The sequence below is a fragment of the Myodes glareolus genome, chromosome 2 (genome assembly GCF_982192425.1).
Source record: "Myodes glareolus chromosome 2, mMyoGla1.1, whole genome shotgun sequence".
Classification (NCBI taxonomy): Eukaryota; Metazoa; Chordata; class Mammalia; order Rodentia; family Cricetidae; genus Myodes; species Myodes glareolus.
Genome location: NC_142027.1, coordinates 96,545,101 through 96,557,636, shown reverse-complemented (window position 1 = coordinate 96,557,636; position 12,536 = coordinate 96,545,101). Strand labels below are relative to the sequence as shown.

General features: G+C 44.7%; 1 protein-coding gene across 2 annotated transcripts in view; it reads left to right on the top strand.

Annotated features, from left to right (window-relative positions):
- The first annotated feature begins 5,610 nt into the window (after nt 1–5,610).
- Ube2l3 (ubiquitin conjugating enzyme E2 L3) overlaps nt 5,611–12,536 on the top strand; it is a 51,178-nt gene continuing 44,252 nt past the window's right edge. The window contains exon 1 of one of the 2 annotated variants that reach the window (XM_048452385.3): nt 5,611–5,758. In XM_048452385.3, the coding sequence (XP_048308342.1) occupies nt 5,732–5,758 (27 nt within the window). In that variant the 5' untranslated portion in view covers nt 5,611–5,731. The remainder of the gene's footprint in view (nt 5,759–12,536) is intronic. The other variant, XM_048452387.3, reaches the window with a different exon arrangement.

The window sequence follows — 12,536 nt, the reverse complement described above, 5'->3', positions numbered from 1 at the left end:
TCAGAGATCCACCTGCCTCTACTTCCAGAGTGCTGGGATTAAAGGCATGCACCACCACCACCACTGCCCAGCACAACTGGCTTCTTGATTCATCTTTATCTTCATCCATTTAGGATGCTCAGAGATGAAGAACTTTCATGGCCACACAGCTTGGAAGTAGCTAAGTGGGGTTTCACATTTGCAAAATTCTACCTACAAAGTCCATGAGTATCCTCTCTTCAATTGCTCCATCTCAGGGTCACTTGTAAGGACTTCCTGCCCAGTATTTTAGCCAGGCCATTTACAATTTTGTCTCAGCCTCACTTGCTATTTGCTGTGGGTTTTTTGTTGTTGTTGTTGTTGTTGTTGTTGTTGTTGTTGTTTTGTTTTGTTTTGTTTTTCAAGACAGGGTTTCGGACTGGAGAGATGGCTCAGCGGTTAAGAGCACTGGCTCCTCTTCCAGAGGTCCTGAGTTCAATTCCCAGCAGCCACATGGTGGCTCACAGCCATCTGTGATGAGATCTGGCACCCTCTTCTGGCAGGCGGGTATACATGGAGACAGAATGTTGTATATATAATAAATAAATAAAATCTTAAAAAAAAATAAAAAAGACAGGGTTTCTAGCTCTTGTAGACCAGACTGGCCTCAAACTCACAGCGATCCGCCTGCCTCTGCCTCCCAAGTGCTGGGATTAAAGGCATGAGCCACCACTGCCCGGCTAAAAATTTTTAAAATGGATTTTATTTTATGTGCAATGGTGTTTTGCTACACGTTTGTGAGGGTGTTGAATCCCCTGGAACTGGAGTTACAGATAGTTGTGGGCAGACATGGATGCTGAGAATTGAACCCAAGTCCCCTGGAAGAACAGTCAATGCTCTTAATCACTGAGCCAACTCTGCAGTCCCTGAACTGAATTTTAGATTAACCAGTGCAGTGGTGGAAGTGCAAGGCCTTCTTAAGTCTTTTTTTAGCCTGTGTCCTGTCTTGGGCATATATCTGAGAACTTCCGTTTGTTCCTATGCTATTATTTTGTTTTTCATTTGTCTGTTGATTTTGAAACAGTCTCTCAACATAGCCCTGGCTGTCCTGGAACTCACTATGTAGACCAGACTGGCCTCCACTAACAGAGATTTGCCTGCCTCTATCTTCTGAGTGCTGGGACTAAAGGCACGTGCCCCCCCTTTACATTTTAAGATTTATTTATTTATTATGAATACAGTGTTCTGTCTGCATGTAATTGATGCGCCAAACATCATTACAGATGGTTGTGAAACACCCTGTGGTTGTTGGGAATTGAACTCAGGACTTCTGGAAAAGCAGTCAGTGCTCTTAACCACTGAGCCATCTCTCCAGCCTTCCCCCTTTAAAATCTTCCTTGGAGCCAGGATCTTGTTAAATTGCCCAGACTGGCCTTGCACCAGTTATCTTCCTGCCTCAGCCTACCTACCAAGTAGCTAAGTAGCTAACACTACAGATGTGTGCCTCCACACCTGGCTCAAACCCTGCTCTTGTCCTCTCACCTTCTGCTCACTTTTTTCTGTCCTTTGATATTACTTTGGTAGTTTCCTACTCCAGGAAGCCTTTTGGATTCTCCCGGCTGGGCTTGGAGTCCCCAAGACACTATAGCTCCTTTGGTGACCCTGGTCGTTCTACCTGCTGCTGGCTTCTCCTTTGAGGAATGGGTATATCTAAGCTACCTTTGTGTTTCTGCCCAGAGTGGATTCAGAGGCTGTAAAAGTGGAATGCCTTTCCCATGAAGATTTGGATAAAGGGCTGGAGAGATGGCTCAGTGGTTAAGACCTCTGCCTACTCTTCCAAAGGTCCTGAGTTCAATTTTTAGCAACCACATGATGGTTCACAACCATCTGTAATGAGATTTGGTGCCCTCTTCTGGCCTGCAGGGATACATGCAGGCAGAGCACTGTATACCTAATAAATAAAAGACCTATGACCAGGCAGGCAGGAAGGACAGATGGTACTGTCCAACTTGGTCTCTTGGCCTGCTTAGCTTCAATACTGGGATACCACCTGTCCACAAGGCCTAGAGCTTCAGGGTGTGCATTGGCCATCAGGGTGTTGGACAGAGGCCTCAAGCTGGGCAAGGAGTGAAGGTCAGTCTTCAGCCAGGTTGTTGGCAAAGTCTATTCTTCAAAGGAGAGGCAACAGACTCTCCTCCTTCCCCCAAAGCAAAACAAAACCAAAAAAAAAAAATTATATGCATAGCTTTCTTCTGGTCACTTTTGTGGCTCAGGAACTCTCCTTCAGTCTGGCTCCTTCCTGCCTTGACATTAAGTGGCTAACAAGAAACACACTGAGGTCTGGCTTTCTGTATTCATACATTCCATCAGAAACTCCTTGTGGTGCCTTCCTAGCCTAGGAAGCACTGGCACTGCCAACTGCTGTGTGTACCCAGCACCTGACCTTCTGACTGCTATCCTTATTTTCCAAGCCAGATCCCCTGAGTCTATAGAAAACACCTTTGGGAAACAACACAGGAATTATGGTTGAAGATATTCATTTCCAGAGCCGAAGCAGATGTGGTGTGAGGTAGGCAAGTGAGAAAGTAGGATCAGTCAAATGGCGGTGGCGCACGCCTTTAATCCCAGCACTCAGGAGGCAGAGGCAGGTGGATCTCAGTGAGTTCGAGGCCAGCCTGGTCTACAAAGTGAGTTCCAGGACAGGCAGGACTGTTACACAGAGAAACTCTGTCTTGAAAAACACAACAAAGCAAAAACAATAAAACAAACAAAAGAAAGAAAGAAAGAAAGAAAGAAAGAAAGAAAGAAAGAAAGAAGAATCATGGCCTTAGCCTTGAATTTGTCCTGGGTTAGAAGGGTTATCTTCATGAAGTCCTTAGATGGCACTGGTTTACAAAGACGATCCATGGGTGCTGGTGGCTTTCCAGGGCACCTGGTAACTAGGGCTGAATAGTTAGTTTTTTATTTCATGGTGGTGGGGGTGGTTTTACAGCTTGTGTGACTTGCTGCAGCCTTAAGTGGGACCTCAAGCAGTGAGGTCTGGAGGTCAGCCTGTCACAGGGGGAGGGTTTGGAGTGGATCACTACACTAGTCCCCACGGTAACCATGTGGGCTAGTCATGCCAGAACCCCCTGCAGCATGTTAGAAGTGTTCCGGAAGGCTGTCTTTCTTGGTCTCCACTCTGTTCCTTTGTAGGGATCAGGACACCACTGTGCATAGGATATGAGAGCTACAGACTCAGAGGTTTCATCTCAGTTATTGTTTTCTCTTAATCTTACTTTCTCACAAAATTACACAGGCTGTTTTCAAACTTCATTCTGTAGGAGTCCAGAATTCCCTGGAGATACCACAGGACTAGAGAGGAATGATGCTAGGAACTGAGGGAAAGAGAATGTCCTGCCTGCCTCAGTGTGCAGATCTAGTTGTAAGTGTCATGTATCATGTTCGATGAAAGATACTGGTTTAAGAAAGAGGTAGTAGTAGTAGGTAGGCCTGGAGAGATGGCTCAGGGGTTAAGAGCACTCCCCTCCCAGCATGGTGGCTCATAACTGTCTGTCACTCTAGTTCAAGGGGATCCAACGCCCTCTTCTGGCTTCAACAGGCACCAGAACACAAGTCATGTGTAGACATACATGCAGGCAACACACACGGATATGAAATAAAAAGTCAAGTGTGCTATAGCACACCTTTAATCCCAACACTTGGGAGCAAGAAGCAAGTGGATCTCTGTGAGTTTGAGGTCAATCTGATCCAAATAGTGAGTTCCAGGACAGCCAGGGATATATACCAATACTCTGCTTTAAAAACAAAACCAAAATTTTGACTATTCTTGCCTCTGCCCTCCCTGTTCTCCCTTTTACCACATCAAGACTGCCTCCTCTGTATAATTTTTAATTTTAAATGCATTTTATGTGTTTTGTATGCATGTATGTTTGAGCACCGCCAGGTGTATGTAGTGCCCTCAGAGGCCAGAAGAGGGTATCAGATACCCTGAGATTGGAGATGGTTGTTCTAGATGGTTGTGAGGTGGATGCCAGAAATCAAACTTGGGACCTCTGGATGAGTGTGTGTGTGTGTGTGTGTGTGTGTGTGTGTGTATATGTGCATTCTCATGCATGTCATGGTGTGCTTGTGGGAAATTAAGAGGACACCTAGAAGTAATTGAGTCTCTTCTTCTACCACGTGGGGTCCAGTAATCAGACTCAGCTTACCAGGTTTACAGGCAAACACCTTTACTAGCTGAGCCATCTCATTGTGCTGAGAACTATTTACAGAGTTATATTTTTAAGATGGCCATCGTAGCTCACACCTTTAATCCTAGCACTGGGGAGGCAGAGACTGGTGGGTCTCTATGAGTTCAAGGCCAGTCATGACCTTGAACTCATAGCAAGCCCTTGTCTCAGCAACAACAACCAAAACCAAACTAAAGTGTTATATTGTTGGAAACAAATTTGACAACCTCTGAGTTAAATGCCCTCCTGAAAGAATCCTTTGACTCTGCTGATTGACAGACAGCAAGGCATTCCTTCCCATCTCAGTTGGCCTCACACTGCCAGCTTTGTATTTCTTAGAGTCTCTCCTTAGAGCACTTCCCGCCCAGCCTTCTTCAGACATGGAGTCTGAGATGTGGGTGGCCTAGTCCACGGTTCCTCACTGGTGATTTCTTTCTGGGAGACTCTTTCCTTTAGATAGAAAGGGCACCAAAAGACATAAAAGATTCCTCCTAGTGGGTTTATTGAAGTACAGGTGACTCAAAGGCACTCTCATTACTCGAGGGTGGAAGAAAGAGGGTCAGGAATTTAGGGTCATCTTTATACATCTCAGTCTCCCCCAGCAAAACCTCTTCACTGGTAAAGCACCGCTGGGGGTTACCATCTGGAAGTTTCTTTCTCTTTGGGTCTTTCTGCCTCCCTCTCTAAACTGCTAGAATTACGAGATTAAAGTGTGTGACACTATGGGCAGCTATTACTATTTTTGAGATAGGTTATACTATGTAGCCTAGGCTGGTTAGAATGTATAGTCCTGCCTGCCTCGGCCTCCCAAGTACCAGCATTAAAGGCATAATCCACTTACGTTTGGCTCCCCTGCTCTCTCTCTTGTTCACAGTATTCCTTCAATAAGGTTTCCTGAAAGTAGATCCTTGCAGTTACTTGTGTTGGGGAGGCTGTATGTGATAAATAGCGTTGGCACGCGCACACACACGCATATGCAGACCTGAGGTCCACGGATGTTTTTCCATGTTTGCACTTACCAGGTTTTCTCCTTGAATTTGAGGCTCACCGATCTAGTTAGACTGGTTAAATAAAGAACTTCAGGGATCTGCTGTACCAGCCCTCTCCTAGAGCAGGGGATATTGCTTGCTTTTTAAGTAGGCATCCAAATTCAGGCTCTTCTTGAACATGCAGGCACCTTATCGACTGTTTAGTCCCAAAGTTACTTTCTTATCTCCCAGTTTTACTTCTTCACAATATTTAGCAGTGCCTGAAATAATCTTGATTTTGTGTACGCAACATTTATAGTGCACCTACTACGTGCCAGGCACCGTGTGTATTGACCGTCGGGTTGGAGCCTACATAAGGCAAAGGTCTTTAATTGTGCAGATCATTTGCGTCTACACAGGACTCCCCAGCACAAGGACCCGCACACAGTAGGCACTTCTCTGTTCTGCCGCGCTCTGCCCGGCCCGCCCCTCCCCCGTTCCAGGAAGTGAGGGGGTTCTAGCCGCCTGGCCTACCGCGATGCATTTTGGGAAAGCAGCAGCACCAGATCCAAGATGGCGGCCAGCAGGAGGCTGATGAAGGTAAAAGCCATTTTCTGGCGCTGGCCAGGCGGGGGGGGGGGGGGGCGGCGTCCCCGGGCCTGGACCCCCACAGCGGGCCGCGGCTCCTTGGGGCGTCGCTACCCTCCATCCCTCGTTGCGTGGCCCCGCAGTGCCGCTGTGCCGCGTGTGGAGGAGAGATGTAACGGGGCCGCCTAGGCCGCAGCCTGGGCGGGAGCGCAAGGCCGCGCCGGGAGCCGTCGCTGCCGCCGGCCCCTCGGATCAGCTTGGGCAGTTCTCGCGCCCCCTCCTCCCGGAGCGGAGCCGGCCCTCCGTCGCAGCGGCCGCGGTCCGGGTCGAGGACGCCGTTGATGTGTGGGCCGGGCCTGGTGGCCCCAAGCTGGGCGCCCTCGGGGAAGAAAGCCGGAGCCCCGGCTGGGAGTCTGCGCCGCGGAGCCGCCCGGTCCTGGGCCGCGGTCGCCAGACTCTGAGCCCCATTCCGCCAGCCCACAGCTCCGGGACCGGGAGGCTGCGAGGCCCGAGTCGGGAAAGGAAGGAGGAGGGCAGGCGGCCAAAGTTAGGTCAGTTAGTTGGTGGTCTTTTGAAATTGTGTTGGGTCCTCGCAAACTATCGCCTTGTGCCTGCAGAGTCACACAGCGGACAAGTTCCAACTCTAGGAAGGCTTTGGGTCGGCCCCCGTCGCAGCTAGGTTCTCCTTCCTATCCACCTCTTAGTCATCCTCCTCATCTCCTTTCCCTGATGAAGCAAAATGACATTTTTGACGTGGGGGTGGGGGTTGGCTTCTTTGGTTCGAATCAAAACCGGCCAAAGTTTACAAAAATAACTTGGAGTACGCACTTTGTATCTTGAATGTAGCGGACTGTCATCTCACTAATTGGTTCCTTTGGTGAGGCATACAGGTGCTCGATTGATCTCTGTTTTTCACGGGTCGATTTGCAGATATCCTCTAAAGACAACCCCGCCGGTGTTTGAGTGCTGCCAGGTAGTGCGGCGGAGCTACCGCCTGACCGGAAATACAAAAGGCCCGGGGAGCTGGTTCCTGAGAACGGATAGCTGGGCCTCCTCCTGGCCTGCGTTGTATATGGTTGATGGAGACCCTGGAAACAAAAGAAAACCGTTTGTTTGTTCACTGAAACCTAGAGAGAACATTGAACTAAAACTGGAGTGGCAGTGGGCACAAAATTATAATAGAGCCCCCTGATCTGCTCTGCCAGAGACCCTCATCATTTTCCTAAATGAAAGGAAAGCTAATCGCTTCCGTGTTAAAGGCCCCCAAAGTTGCCGTCCCTCTAGCTTTGTAGGTTTCAGTTTAGGAAGATATGTGAATGCTTGCTGTTTCTCCTAATTTTATTGAAATTACTTTAATTCAACCACCCTCTCTCAGGTACCTTTCTAAATAACTTTTCTCTCACTACCCTTCATGAACTCCAGAGTTCCTTTCTCTAAAGCAAGTATTTAATCTTTTCATTCTGATTAAAGCCCTCTATGGTCTTATCTGTAACAATTCTAACTTCTTTAAATTAAAAAAAAATAATGTACTTATTTTTAATTTTATATGCATTGGTCTTTTGCCTACGTATATGTCTGATCTGTGTGAAGGTGTTGGATCCCTGAGATTGGAGTAACAGACAGTTGTGAGCTGCCATGCTACTGGGAGTTGAACCAGGTCCTCTGGAAGAGCAGCAGCCAGTGTTCTTAACTGCTGAGCCATGTCTCCAGCTCCCCTAACTTCTTCAAAGTACCTTCCTTTCTTCCTTTCTTCCTTCCTTCTTTCCTTCCTTCCTTCCTTCCTTCCTTCCTTCCTTCGTTTGTTTATGTGTGTGGATAATATATTGTGCCAGGGCATTCATGTAGAGATTAGAGTCCAACTTGTCAGTCAGTTCTCTCCTTCCACTGAATGGGAGCCAGATGGTCCACTCAAGGGGGCAGGCTTTACCCACTGAGCCATCACCCGATCCTGACTTCTTAGTGCCCACGAAAGACTTTTCTTTTTTGTTTTAAGACAGAGTTTCTCCATGAAAGAGAAAGCAGTCTCTTTGATCTCACCGCCAGCTTAAGAGGTTCTGGATGCTTTTGCACCTAATTATTGCAACAACTGCCATTTTTCTAGTTTTATTGTGTGCTTCATATTCATGATCATGTGTAGTCTTCCTTTTGATTTAGATATTATTCCAACTTTGTAGGTGAGAAAAGAGAATGCAAAGAGATTCTTTGGCTTGCCTCTGACTACCCTACAAAGGCTAAGATAATTCGTGATTTAACTCAGCTCCGTGAGTCCCAAACAAAGCTTAAGGGTGGTACTCATTCTGTGGTCTGCCTTTGTATGTGTGTTTCCTCAGCCTGAGAAAGCTATCTTCTCAATTCCCTTTCCTTAAGGGGAGTCCTTGGGGTCACCACCTGTCCCTGGTCTGTGTGAGCTCTCCCCCCATAGCACTTCACATTCCTCTTTGTCACAGTCTGGTGCCTGTCCTATGCTGGGTTTGTGTTTCTGAAGAGCAGGAATTGGCTTTCTTCATTTTTTCTTTTTGCCTCTTGTGTTTTGAGACAAAGGCCTTACTCTGCATTCCAGGCTGACTTCAAATAAATACAAAATGATTTTCCTGCTTCAGCCTCCTGAGTGCTAGAATTACAGGAGTGAATCACCAGGATCAACTGACCTAATTTCATTCTGGTATTCCCATGGTCTATCCCCATTAACCCAGTTTGGCATTCCCAGGCTGTCAGACATCTAGAAGGGGAATTAGTTTTTAAATTGTTTTCTAAAATTTGAGCACAGGAAAAAGTTTAAGTACTTACTAATTTAAGCTTATTTTACTTAAGTTCTTTTTTTGTTTTCAACAGTCAAAATTAGTCTATTGTCATCTTTATTTTTGCAAATGAAGCGGTTTTGAGTTTTAGTAGATTGGTAGAGTTATAACTAGGGAGGAATAGTAGACCATGGTAAGGTGAGATGATGCGCTGAGTCTCCTGGCTTCAAGTGTGAAATACTACATTCTTTGTCATATTTTCTCCATTTTTTCTCCATGGGGGAGGGGGAAGAGAGAACGAAATTGTGAATGGAGATTCGGATTCGTTCAGTTCAGGAGGGAAATCCTATTTTTATGTTGCTGATCATTGACTTTGAGAGTTTAAGCCTGATTATTTGCAAAGCGAAAATTAAACAAGCTGGGCGAGGTAGTACAATATATGTAAGTAATCCTAGCACTTGAGATGGAGACAAAGATCAGGAGTTTAAGGTTAGCCTCAGCTATATAATGAGTTTGAAGTTAGCCTGGGCTCCAGGAGATCCTGTCTTAAACAAAAGAAAATGTCATTGCTTCTGGTTGGTCAGTACTATCCCAGTACTTCAGATAGAAATAAAGGAATTTCTGGTAGTGAAAAACTGAAACAGTTTGCTGGGTTTTTCTTGTTTGTTTTTGTTTTTTGTTTTATTTTATTTTTTGCTTTTATGAAACAGGTTCTCACTATGTAGTCTTTTCCTGGCTGTCTCGGAACTTTGTAGATCAGGTTGGCCTGAAACTCACTGATCTGCCTGCCTCTGCCTCCCAAATGCTGGGATTAAAGGCGTGCACCTGGCTTTTGTTATTAGTGTTTTGCCTGGGTGTTTGTCTGTGTACCATGTATTTCCCTGATGTCAGTGGAAGCCAAACTCATGGGACTAGAGTTGCAGACAGTTGTTGTTGAACCACCATGTGGGTTTGGGGAATTGAATTCAGATCCTTGGACTTTTAACCAGTAAGCCATCTTTTTAGCCCTTTAGATATTTCTTTTTTTTTTTCAAAAATATTTATTTATTATGTATACAATATTTTGTCTGAATGTATCCCTGCAGGCCAGAAGAGGGCACCAGACCTCATTACAGATGACTGTGAGCCACCATGTGGTTGCTGGGAATTGAACTCAGGACCTTTGGAAGAGCAGGCAATGCTCTTAACCTCTGAGCCATCTCTCCAGCCCTAGATATTTCTTTAATACAACAGTAATAAAAGACACAGTTTTGTCAGGCAGTGGTAGCACATGCCTTTAATTCCAGCATTTAGGCAGAAATGGGTGGCTCTCTGTAGGTTAGAGGCCAGCCTAGTATACAGAGTTAGTTCCAGGGCTACACAGAGAACTCTGGTCTCAAAAAAACCACCACCAACAACAAAAAAGATATAGTTTAATATATCTTATTTGTATTTATACCTCTGTATAAATATGACTGAATAGTTATTTTAGAAAAAAAATGATTTTGAGAAAGCTTAGTTGTTGTTCTATTTTTTAGATTTCTTTTATGTGTAGGATTGTTTTGGATACATTTATATCTGTGTGTCACTTGTGTGACTGCTCCCCTCAGAGGTCAGAAGAGGGTATTGGGGCACTCTGGAGGCAGAGACAGGAGGATCTCTGTTTAAGGTCAGCTTAGTCTACACAGTGAGTTCCAGGATAGCCAGGGCTATGTAGAGACCCCGCCTTAAAAAAAAAAACAAATAAATAAAAAAGAGAATATTGGATTTCCTGAAGCTGGAGTTATAGGCGATTGTGAACTCTCATGTGGATGCTGGGAATTTAACCTGGGTCTTCTACAAGAAGAACCAAGTGCTCTTAATTTTTGAGGCATCTCAACAAAGGGGAGTTTTTTAAATTTTTTTTAAAGATTTATTTATTATGTACACAGTGTTCAGCCTCCATGTATGCCTGCAGGCCAGAAGAGGGCACCGGATCTCATTACAGATGGTTGTGAGCCACCATGTGGGTTGCTGGGAATTGAACTCAGGACTTCCGGAAGAGCAGTCAGTGCTCTTAACCTCTGAGCCATCTCTCCAGCCCCCAACAAAGGGGAGTTTTAAGAAAGTTTATTTTTTTCCCCCCCAGACAGGATTTCTTTGGAACCAGTCCTGGAACTCACTCTGTAGACCAGTCTGGCCTCAAACTCACAGAGATCCTTAGTGCTGGGATTAAAGGAGTGAGCCACCACCACCACCACCACCTTGATAATTTTAAATTTCAACATTAGCAAAAAAGATTTACAATGTTAACAAAGCAATAAATACATTTTAATTTGCAAAGCAGCTAATTCAGCTTTGAAAGCAACTCCTAGATTGTAACCATTGCTTTTGTCAGGAACAAGGAAATAGCTACAAAGCCCTAAACAAAGACTGTAGAAATTGATTGCACTGATCATGTGTTGTTCCCCTCTACACATTTTCCCTAAGGCCCTCCCATTGAGTGGTTTCCCACAGGGACTTTTTTCAAAGGGAACTGTGTGGATTTACAGGTGGGGAAAATACATCTTTATTAGTTATTATGGTATAATAGTTAAGCCAAGGCCCTGGGATTTGTAGCATCTTTTTTTTTTTTTTACTGTAAACATTTTCTTTTTTTAAAATTTTTTTCCCATGATATTTATTGAGCTCTACATTTTTCTCTGCTCCCCTCCCTACCTCTCTCCTCCCCCAAGGTCCCATGCTCCCAATTTACTCAGGAGATCTTAACTTTTTATACTTTCTACTACCCATGAAGATTCGATCTATGTAAGTCTCCCTTTCTGTCTACATTGTTGTTTAAGTTCTCTGGGATTGTGGTTTGTAGGCTGGCTTTCTTTGCTTTGTTTAAAAACCACCTATGAGTGAGTACATGTGATAATTGTCTTTTTGTGTCTGGGTTACCTCACTCAAAATAATGTTTTCTAGCTCCATCAATTTTCGTGCAAAATTCAAGCTGTCATTTTTTTCTGCTGTGTAGTACTCCATTGAGTAAATGTACCACATTTGTTTATCCATTCTTCGATCGAGGGACATTTAGGTTGTTTCCAGGTTCTGACTATGACAAACAAAGCTGCTATGAATATAGTTGAGCACGTGTCCTTGTGGCACGATTGAGCATCCTTTGGATATATACCCAAAAGTGGTATTATTGAGTTTTGAGGAAGGTTGTTTCCTAGTTTCCTGAGAAACCACCACACTGACATCCAAAGGGGTTGTACCAGCTTGCATTGCCACCAGCAATGCAGAAGTGTTCCTTTTCCCCACAACCTCTCCAGCATAAGTTGTCATCAGTGTTTTTGATCTTGGCCATTCTTACAGGTGTTAGATAGAATCTCAGAGTTGCTTTGATTTGCATATCTCTGACGACTAAGGGTATTGAACATTTCCTTAAGTGTCTTTCAACCATTTTAGAGTCTTCTGTGGAGAGTTCTCTGTTTAGGTCTGTACTCCATTTTTTTTTTATTGGATTATGTGATCTTTTGGTGTCCAATTTCTTGAGTTCTTTGTATATTTTGGAGATCAGACCTCTGTCTGTGGGGTTAGTGAAGATCTTTTCCCATTCTGTAGGCTGTCGTTTTGTCTTGTTGACTGTGTCCGATTTGTATCATCCTTTAGAGTGTTCACATCTAGAAGTAGTGTTCACTTGGTGTACTTCCTCAGTCTCTAAGCATATGGCAGGGAACAGGAGTTATTCAGTAGCAGTTCATTCCTTGGAATTAATTGTACTAAGCAATGACACGTTTTGCTCTTGAATACAGGTTATATCCTCCTAACTTGGTAATTAATTATAGAGCATTGACATGGTCTGGTAATTGTCTTAAGAGGTGAGAGGATGTGTTTATGTAGCTCTAGATGCTAAGGAGCTTGAGGCAGGAAGATCCCTTGGAGTTGGAAGTTCCAGGCTAACCTGGGCAACATAGTATATGTGAGATTCTAGCTCCAAAAAATAGAAAGGTGGGGAGTGAGGCAAGTTTTTTTTTACATGATGTTATACATAGTAAGCCATTATCAATGACTTGAATCCATAGTGGGAATGGATTCTGGGGTTTTAG